The sequence below is a fragment of the Cotesia typhae genome, unplaced genomic scaffold, assembly GCF_013202065.1.
Source record: "Cotesia typhae breed Kobodo isofemale line unplaced genomic scaffold, CoteBio_Ctyphae contig_123, whole genome shotgun sequence".
NCBI classification, from domain to species: domain Eukaryota; kingdom Metazoa; phylum Arthropoda; class Insecta; order Hymenoptera; family Braconidae; genus Cotesia; species Cotesia typhae.
Window position 1 is genome coordinate 1877677 of NW_027423715.1, and position 10252 is coordinate 1887928.

Sequence of the window (10252 nt, forward strand, 5' to 3'; positions counted from 1 at the left end):
TAGCTGACACTTGACAATTTTTTTTAACAAATAAATTTGCTCCAAAAAATTATTTTTAAAAAATTGCGTTTTTAGTTTTTTTTTTTTTTAATTTCTAAATGTCAATTTTTTTTTTTGCTATAATTTATTTGTTACAAAAATTCTTAAAATTATCAACTATCTGCTAAGTTAATTTTCATTAATTTTTTTCAATTTTTAAATGTGGAATTTTTTTACAATAATTTATGATACTGAAGTTTGCTGTCAGTTGTCAATTTTAAAAATTTTTATAATAAATTAATAACCATTAAATAAATTGTCACTTGTAATTTAAAAAATTTTCTACATGTTAAATTTTTTCTTTTAATTTTTTTTAAAATAATTTTTCAATAAAATAAATTATGAAAATTTTTAAATGTCGGCAAACTTTATTTTCATAAGAAATTGACAGATGTCTGTTAATTTCAATAATACTAAAGCTAACTGACATTTACAATTAAAAATGTCATGCTAATTTCAGCATCATAAATATTTATAAAAAAATTTTTTACAACTTGATATTAAACTATTAAAAATATTTAAAACTTTACTAGGCACCGCAGGAGCATCTTTAAAATAAAAATGAATTTAATTTATCAATAAACTTATTGTTTGAAGATATCTATTTATTACAATACTTAATACCAATATCAATGTATAAAAATCAATAAAAGTGAATTAGTATTTTTGATATACTTGCACAACAAATTTAAATAAATTATTTATTTTAAAATTTATAAAAGATACAAAAGTAATCGGTAAAATAATTCCAAATATTGTAGATATTGTACATAAATTAATTATAATTTTCTATTAGTCAATTAAATTTGTATTTACAATTCGTATATTCAGCTGAGAATGTTAGATAATTAAATACAGCAAAGACAAGAGCTTGTTAAATCTACAAAATCGTAACTAGATTAGTCTTAAGAATATTTAGCAGGTCGCGTTTGTCTAAATACTCTATTATGCCATAAATAACATCAAATGGTAAAATATTAATACAACAAGTTTTATTTCTCTTTAATAATTCAGCACATCTATCCAATAGCCATCTTCTAGTCATTCCTTTTTTAATGTTATCTTGAATCGAAGGCCCGTAAATTGGAAAGTAATTAATAAAATTCTTTGACAGCATTATTGGTACTGTAATATTTCTGTTTCTTGTGTAAGCACTCAGAGTATTTATATCTTTAGTCAAGATATCGTAACACGAAGTAGTACAATTCGGCAGCTTTTTAAGCGGTAAATCACGCATTTCTATTTCGCAGCGAGTTTTGTACGCGGATATCGACTCAACTTCATCAAGCAGCCTCAAATTTTCTTCTGATAAAAACAAATTTAAGCTTTTCATTTTAATCATGTGTCGTATCATCATCTCAACAACTATTCTGTAATAATCATGACAAACTGCGTCAATTTCCTCAAAATTTAATATCGCAAACAAAAATGGTTCTCCATATTCATTTTGGTTAACATCCGCATTAGCCTCTAGAAGCATTCTAATAATATTAGGCGGCTTGTTGTTTTCTAGAGCCAGATACAAAGGACTTTTCCCCTCCTCGTCAACTCTATTCACATCTACTCCGTAGTCCAACAACATCTGAACGTTATTTTCCTCATGATTGTACCCAGTAAGAGCGCGATACAGCAAGTGTCCATTTTTCTCGTTAATATCAGCTCCATACTCCAACAGCAGCTCGACTATGTCGCGTTGCAACGATATCTCGTGTGGCTTTGATATGTCGCGTTGCTTTGTAAAAACAGCAACTTCCAATGGTGTGCGCTTGTCAAAGTTCTGGTCATTACTCTCCAGGATTCCCCTTTGCAAGAGAATCTTGACAATCTCTACGGCTTTGTTCTCGATAGCAGTCAGCAGCAATTCTTTTTCGTTGCTGTACTTCGGAAGAATCAAGTCTATGTCCGCTCCGTTTTCCAAAAACATCTTCACCATCTTATTGTCTCCGGATAAAATAGCCTCGTTGAGTGGCGCACCGTAGATCGAAGGCTCGCAATTTATTTTAGCTCCGTTTTTTATCAGCAGCTCCACTATTTCTTGCTCGCCGAACTCTATTGCGTAGCACAGTAAATTCGCTCCGTCGTCCCATTCTGGACAATAAGAACAGCCGTACTGGTTTATTATTTCTCGGACCGTTTCAACATCTGACTTTGATATGGCTTGTTTTATCATAAAGTTTACATTGTCCAGGGATTCGGAGTCCGCCATATTTGTGTTTAGTTTAACTGGGAATTTTGGAGTTTTTAACTCATTAGATTCTGGACAGTAACACTCTATCTGAAAATTAATTTTTATTAATTAATGTTGTTAAAATTAAAAATTTTTTTTTTCTTATTTATATTTAATACAGCATGACATTAAATTTAGCCACTTGACAATTTTTTTAATTTTCTTTAATTAATAAATTATTGCAAAAAAAAAAAAAAATTATCAAAAAAATGGACTTGTAGAAATTTAATAAAATTAAAAATGCATTTTTTAATTTTTTTAATTTCTAAATGACTTTACTTAAATTTTTAGGTTAAATTTTTGCATACTTAAAAAAATATATATAACGTTCATTATTTGTTTTTTAAAATATCATTTGAAAATTCTCGTTTCCAAAATATGAAATTTTCAGTATTATATTTTAAAAAATATATTTTTTAATGTAAAATACAGTTAATTTGACAGGTTGTATGAGTTTCATCATGGGCGTATGAGACTCAACAATTTTTTAGTAATTTTTAAACTTAAAAAAATTATTTTTTATTTATATTTAACACATTTATGAATAATTTTTTAACTGTTTTTGTATAAAAAATAATTAAAAATTTTTTAAAATTCAAGAATAATATGAAATAAAAAACTTATTGATGTGTAAGTATTCTTTTTCAGTAATAATGTAATACTTACTCACAAGAAACTTGTTATGATAATTATCAGTATCTTGATATTTTATTTTTAAACAAAGCAGTCAATAATAAAAAAAAAAAAAAACCAACGAAAAAATGAACCCAAAAATAATTAATTTACGTTTTTTCGAATATTTTTTTTTTCAGTATATGTACATTAGTTGACGAAAATGTCAGTTACTATATGTCCACTATTTTTACTACTATGAATAGTGCGCGAGTGTTTTAGCTAACTTAAAACTCGATCAAGTTATAAATTAGTAACTTTATTAATTAAATGCAAACCATTTGTTTATTTACCTGTGAAATTGTTAAAAATTTGCGATTATTCGACAGAAAAATATAAACAAAGATGTAAACATAGAAAGTAACAACTGCGCCACCTACCTGTCAAAGAATTAATTAATAAATAAATTCTGTCGATAACATTTTATTATTTAAAATTTTTATTTTGATATTTTGTAGCAATTTTTTGAAGAAATTTTCATAAAATTAAGTAAGGGATGTTTTATAATTTTAATAATTTTTTTAACAAAATAATTATGTCAAAAAAAAAAATGACATTTAAAAATTTTTCAAAATTAAAAATGCAATTTTTAAAAAATAATTTTTTTGTTAAATTGCTAACTTTAATGGCATAAATTAATTATTAAATTATAATTAAATTGAATATAATTGTTTGTTGTTAAAAAAAATATATTTCAAAATTTTTTAAATTTTCCCGCGAAATACGAACGGCGCGCGCAGTTAAATGTGAGAAAACGGAGAACCTGAGAGAAATTATAGATATTCTCTTTCTTTTACAGACGGCAATAGTGCAGCGATGGTGAGGCTTTAATAATTTAATCTTTAATTAAATGTGAAATCTTAAAAAAAATAATTAAAAAAATAAGTGTATTGTAAAAATTAGTTTTTTGTTGATTAATTATTTTTTTTATATTCTGCAAATAGACTCAGTTTTTTAATTTACTTTTGCGCAAGGTGTGACGTGTGTTTAACCTAGAAAATGAATTTAATGTTTACAGAAGAAGCCACGCTGTTCAGAATTACGGATCAAGAACAAGAAGGAGCTGCTTACCCAGCTCGAGGAGTTGAAGAAGGAGCTTATGAGTGCTCGAGTAGCACGACACAACTCCTCTGATCCTTTGAAATTGTAAGTTCCGATTATTTTCCGATTGCTGGTCAGACCAGTCATATTTATGTTGGATGTTTTCATGACAATTCATTAATAACTATGAATACTTTTGTACTGATTGAATATTAAAGTGTGAGTAATTAAAATTTTATAATTTATTTGACAGGCGTGTGCTCCGTAAATCCATCGCACGTATCCACATTATCATCAACCAGAAGCAAAAGGAAAATTTGCGTTTGTTGTACACCAACAAAAAATGGAAGCCTTTGGACCTTAGACCCAAGAAGACACGGGCTATCCGTCGTCGTTTGACTACCCACCAGGAAAACGCTAAAACTCTGAAGGAAGCCAGAAAGTTATCCAAGTGGCCACAACGGAAATTCGCCGTCAAGGCTTAAGTCTTGTTTATTTATAATTTATAAACATTAACATAAGTTTTTACATTGTTTTTCCATTGTAGAAGGCTGCAAAACATCTGCACAATAAAAAATAATTGAAATTCATGTAATTATGGATTATTCATTTTATGATCTAAATTTCAAGATTTTTCCTGTTGGAGTTTTTAAATTATTAAGTAGAGTAATTGTTCAAAATTTTGCATTTGTTTAATTTTAACAAAATAACACAATAAAACAGTAAGTAATAATTTATTATTTAATAATTAAACTTACCGATAATCAAATTAATTTTATTTCATGTTTTAAAAATTTATAATTTCTTCCATATGATTTAAAACTAAATTTATTTTAAATTGATAGGATTTAGGTATGTTATTTCTAATATTAATTTACTTTATTAAATTTTTTTCTTCCATTTAAAAATTAGTTGAATGTGATTTTTTTTTTTTGCTAAAATTCATTTATTTAAGAAAAAATTTCAATTGTAAAAAATTTGAAAATTATGCGTGAAACTTTTTAAAAATATTTTTACTTCTAATTTAATTAATAAAAAAATTGTTAAGCTGCTAAGGTGTTGTTTTATTATATTAAAAAATCTTTTAATTATTGAGAAATTTTTTTATTATTTAAATTTTTTATTTTGAGGTTTCGGAGTAAGTAAGAATTTTTCAGTACCGATAAAAGGTAAGAATACTTTCTCTCTATCTGAAAGCATGGGACGTTCGATATATATATCGTATATGTTTTGAAGTTTTTTAACGACTACGTATTACACGATACGTGTTTTTATTTAGTGACAACTATTAAATTTATTTAATAAATAATTATTTACTAGATAATTGTTTATCTAATTAACAAACATGAAGTCCAAAACAGATGAGAAAGGTGAAAATTTGAAAAATATCAATAACAATGTAAGTAAAAAATTTTGTTAAATTTATGAATCATATTTAAGGTTATAAAAAAATTTTTTAAGCAGATATTTGATTATTTAAAAAATTTTTGTAACAAATAAATTATGGCGAAAAAAATTTGACACGTAGAAATTAAAAAAAAATTAAAATTGCAATTTTTTAAAGATAATTTTTCCCAACAAATTAATTTATTAAAAAGAGTTTTAAAATTGTCAAGTAACAGCTAAATTTAATGTCACAATTTTTATAACAACTCATTTGTTATGAACAAATTTCAATAAAAAAATTCCACACCTAAAAATTTTAAAAAAATTGCAAGCGCAATTAAAAAAAAAAATACTTTTTTTTTTTATAATTGATTCTTTAATAAAAACAAAGAGAATTGTCAAATATCTACTTTCAGTATCTTGCAAAATTATGATACTGAAGTTAACTGTCAGCTGTCAATTTTAAAAATATTTATAATAAATTATTAACAATAAAAAAATGCTTCTAAAAAAATTGTCACTTGTAATTTTTATTAATTTTCACATGTTGAATTTTTTTATAATAATAATAAGTTTTTTATAATAAAATTTTATTCTAAATTTTAATTATAGAATAATTAATTAATTAATTAATTTATATTTCAGTTTTTAAAATTGAGAAAAGAAGTAAGATCTGCTCGAGTTGCAGTGATACGTAAGCTAACAAAGAAAATAACAGCGATGAAAACGAAAAAAAGTAAAAACCCAGAAGTTGAGAAGAAAACTCAAACATTAATTGATCAAGTAATGGATATGAAGAAATTTAGTAGTACTAAGCAGTGTGATAAAGTGTCATTGTTTGCTTTGAAAAATACCCTGGAGTTGCAGCAAATTTTGTCTGACAGCAAGCTGGACAGCAGAACGAAGGCCATGGCGAGGCTGGTTTTTTTCAAGACGATGAAAAACGTGGTTAGTAAATTTAAAGAAGATAATCCTACGTATTTGTCTTGGTTGAAGCAGAAGAAGGAAGACAAAGCTGAGTCGAAGAAAGATAAGGAGAAAAAAGATGGAGGTAAACAGAAGAAGAAGAAGAAGGAGGGTAAGTCTGGTGATAATGATGATGATAATGAAGATGAAAAATTAAAAAAAGGTAAAAATGATAAGAAGAAAGAACGTTTGGATGAAGAAGATGAAGTTGAAGACTCTCAGGCTGAACAAAGCGAAAATGAGTCGGAGAATGACAGTGAAGATGATGTGGAGCAAGAAAATAATGAAGATAATGAAGATCAAGATGATAATGATGAAAATGAAGCGTCTGAGGCTGAAAAAAATGAAAATAAAAATAAAAAACGCTCAGCTGAGGACAAAAAAGTTGAAACTTCTAAGGTGAAAAAAATTAAAAAAATTGAATCTAAGGATCACAGTGAAGATGATACGGATCAAGAGAATAATGAAGATGATGAAGATCAAGATGACACGAATAAAAATCAAGATAAACATGATAGCTCTCGTAAGAAATCTATTACAAAATTGAATAAAATTAATAAGAAAAAGATGACTGTTGAGAAAACCGATGACGGCAAAGATAATAATAATGATCGTGATGACATTGAAGATAAAAAACGTAAAGACGCAAATAAAGTTAAGCGTAAACGTATAATTGATCCGTTCTTCATATCGGATGATAATGATCCAGTGTATTTAGATATTCCTGTTGAAAATAATCAAGAGAAGAAAGAACAAGAAGATGATTGGAGAAGAAATATGGGTAGAAATGATCGTAATGATTTTGGACGGGAAAGAAAAAATAATCGTAATGATTTTGGAAGGGAAAGAAGAAATGATAAATTTAATAATAATAGTGGAAATAAATTTGGTAGGGATAATAAATTTGGTAAGGACAATAAATTTGGCAGGGATAGAAATAAATTCAATAATGATAAAAGTAAGTTTGGTGATAATAAATTTAATAGAGGAAAGATTAATGAATCGAGATACGGTAATAAATCAAATGATTTTAAGAAAGGAACAAATAGTTTTAAGGAAGATAAAAATGAAAATATCGCAGAGTTGCATCCGTCATGGGCAGCTAGGAAAAAACAACAGGATGCTCTGAAACAAGGATTCCAAGGAAAGAAAATAGTATTTAATGACGATGATTAATTGTTGTTGTAATATTTATTTCATATGTACTCATTTAACTTGATTGATTATAAAATTAATTTAAATAATGTTAAATAATTTTTTTTTTTTTTTTTTTTTTTTTTTTTTTTCCCCAAGATACCTAAAATAATGTTTGCTTATGTAGGGAGTAAGGATGCATGTATTATATCAGTTTATTTTTTTTTAGACAACGTTCTCTGTTTCTCAGCGTGTGTAACAAGTTGTGAATCAACAGGTAGTCCTTTACGATGTCTCACCGCGTCGATATATTTTTTAGCGCGGTTTACGCTGTCGCCTTTTTCCCCGAAATGTAAATATTCTTCTTCCGTCGATGGTACCCAGAATGGATCTTGCTCAATCACCTGAAATTATAATTTTTATTATTAAGAGATCTTAAAAAACGTCAATATTTAAGTAATATTTAAGCTGCATTCAAAAATACTTTATCATCATTAAAAAATGACCCTGTATCTTGTGAAATATTGACGTTTTTAAAGATATAAGCTCATCCCGGTGTTACACTCATCAAGAGCTTTCATTTGAGTACCCACATCAATTTTTTCATATATTTATATATATTATATATATGTATATATGAAAAATATATGAAAATGCATGTGGGTACTCAAATGAAAGCTCTTGATGAATGTAACACCAAGGTAAGCTAATATCTTTAAAAATGTCAATATTTAAGAAAGTACAGTGCAATTAAACAAAAGTAATTATTTAATAAAATTTATAACATAACTTTAGATTGTCAAACTTACCTCCCAATGGCTGAAAACAAGCTGAGGAGTAGCTAATCCGGAGGTTTGCGTGCGTAATTCTCTCGCCAAATGAAAACTTTCTGGAACCGGGAGTATAGCTTCCACCTGAAATTGCCCTCCAAACCCAAGGGCATTATCCGCAGCAATTACACGGCCATGTCTACGGCCAAATACCGCGTACAATTTACCTGCAATCACAAAAAAAGCTTGAGTAAATAATAATAATAATAATAATAAAGTGAATCCCATTAGCCAGTGAAAATAATTTTTCCTTTCTTCCTTCTATTTCTTCTCCATATATTAAGCTAAAACTTATTATAAAGAATAAAATAAAAAAGACCGACTGGAAGTAATATAAGAAGAAAAACCCGTTTTAAGTCAAATGTATTTTTAAGTATCGGAGGATTTAAAAGAATAACAATAAAATAAGAGAGAGAGAAAAAAAAACGGCTGAGTTAAGTCGCTACTGTACTGGATCAAAGAAGATTACTTATAAGGATATTAATGGGTCTCGTTTCCGTGTTTGGCCTGGTCCGAACGCAGTTTCTCGAGCTTCCGGTCGGGCGTTATTGAAACACCTGCGTCCACCTGCCCCTTGCCCCATCGCGCTCCCCTTCTCCCTTTCCAGCTTCTCTTGCTCTCTTCATTCATTATATTTATTTATTTATTCATTCATCTTATTTCTATTCATTCACTACTCGTTCATTCATTTCTTCTTTATTTTTTTTTCTCTATTTTATTTTTTCTTCTTACATACTTTACTTATTTATTAATCATTAAATTATTATTATTGTTATTATTTTTTTTTTTTAAATAATTACCCAGGTATTTACGTATTACTCGTACTGATAATTATCTGTGTAAGTAAATATATATTACACATCGGCAAGTTACATATATTTACATAATAGATAGTGTTTTGAGTCCATTGAGACACTGACTGTCCAGTACATTTACACGGGGATTATTTATATATTTATGTGTTGCTGTTCACCTCACCAGTACAATTATTATACGAGTAAGGTGAACCAGTAGAGCCTGTACCTTGTTCCTTGTAGCCTGATGCTGTGGTGATGCCAAGTGGTTGTTTATAAGTATGAGGAAAAAATAAAAAAATTAAAAAAAATATTATAGTGGTAAGACAACAACAGCCTTAGCTGTAGCGGTTAAGAGGAAAGAAGTCGAGAGATAAGAAGCTGAGGTGTGCTCGGGCTCTGATGCTGAGGGGTAAGAAGTTACGTGAGTAAAGAGGTAAGAGCCACAGACCTGAGACTGCCCAACAAGGACAGAGTACCAGCTATGTGTATTTGCTGAGGTGGGGGTAAACGTGAATGGACTTCAATTTTCATGAATGAAGTCGTGGTTTTAAATTAGAGCTTTGCTTTGCTTTATTTTTTGGTAATTGTCATGTAAATCGAATCATGAATTTTTTTTTAGTTTTTATTTTTTGGATTTTTGGAAATTTTTTTTTAATTAATTTTAATAAAGAAGAAAATTTTTTAGTAAATTTTGAAAAGAGCGAATAATAAATTTAAATAAAGAAGAAATTTTTTTAGCAAATTTTGAAAAGAGAAAATAATAAATTTAAATAAAAAAGAAAATTTTTTAAATAAGAGCAAATAATAAATTTAAATAAAAAAGAAAATTTTTTACAATTAATAAATTTAAAGTAATAAAATTTATTAAAAATTAATTTTAATAATTTAAAAATATTTATTTTAGATTAAAAAAAATCAAACCGGCTGATTAATAATTGGAAATATCTCCGATATTTTTATCAAGGTATTATTTATTTAAGGAGTATTAAATGACTTAAATGCGGCATTGAAGTATAATTAATGTTGAAGTGAAAGAGAAGTAATGGGTTAAGGTCCGATCTATCATGATGGAAAAATTTTAAATAATTATTCCAGGTATTTGTATGACTAATGGTAAATTAAATAACTACCAGTTTGAAGTATAATTTTTTTTTAAGTAA

At 27.2% G+C, this 10252-nt stretch overlaps 4 protein-coding genes across 4 annotated transcripts in view; 2 read left to right on the forward strand and 2 right to left on the reverse strand.

Moving 5' to 3' along the window:
- Positions 1 to 726: 726 nt before the first annotated feature.
- LOC141533907 (uncharacterized) lies at positions 727 to 3304 on the reverse strand. The gene is made up of 2 exons (XM_074253006.1): positions 3232 to 3304; positions 727 to 2314 (listed from the first exon to the last, which is right to left on the reverse strand). Exon 2 carries the CDS (start codon positions 2243 to 2245, stop codon positions 920 to 922), a length of 1326 nt encoding a protein of 441 aa, XP_074109107.1. The 5' UTR covers positions 2246 to 2314; positions 3232 to 3304; the 3' UTR covers positions 727 to 919.
- A 623-nt stretch (positions 3305 to 3927) lies between these two features.
- Positions 3928 to 4574, forward strand: Rpl35 (ribosomal protein L35). The gene is made up of 2 exons (XM_074253052.1): positions 3928 to 4084; positions 4233 to 4574. The coding sequence occupies exons 1-2, from the start codon at positions 4038 to 4040 to the stop codon at positions 4462 to 4464; spliced, it is 279 nt and encodes a 92-aa protein (XP_074109153.1). The 5' UTR covers positions 3928 to 4037; the 3' UTR covers positions 4465 to 4574.
- Positions 4575 to 5223: 649 nt separating this feature from the next.
- Positions 5224 to 7617, forward strand: LOC141534471 (uncharacterized). Its single transcript, XM_074253845.1, has 2 exons — positions 5224 to 5378; positions 6011 to 7617. The coding sequence occupies exons 1-2, from the start codon at positions 5325 to 5327 to the stop codon at positions 7505 to 7507; spliced, it is 1551 nt and encodes a 516-aa protein (XP_074109946.1). The 5' UTR covers positions 5224 to 5324; the 3' UTR covers positions 7508 to 7617.
- Positions 7504 to 10252, reverse strand: part of LOC141534465 (elongation factor-like GTPase 1) — a 34577-nt gene continuing 31828 nt past the window's right edge. The window contains exons 5-6 of the mRNA XM_074253831.1: positions 8275 to 8462; positions 7504 to 7869 (exon numbers count right to left, since the gene is read on the reverse strand). Coding sequence (XP_074109932.1) covers positions 7681 to 7869; positions 8275 to 8462 — 377 coding nt within the window. The 3' untranslated portion in view covers positions 7504 to 7680. The remainder of the gene's footprint in view (positions 7870 to 8274; positions 8463 to 10252) is intronic.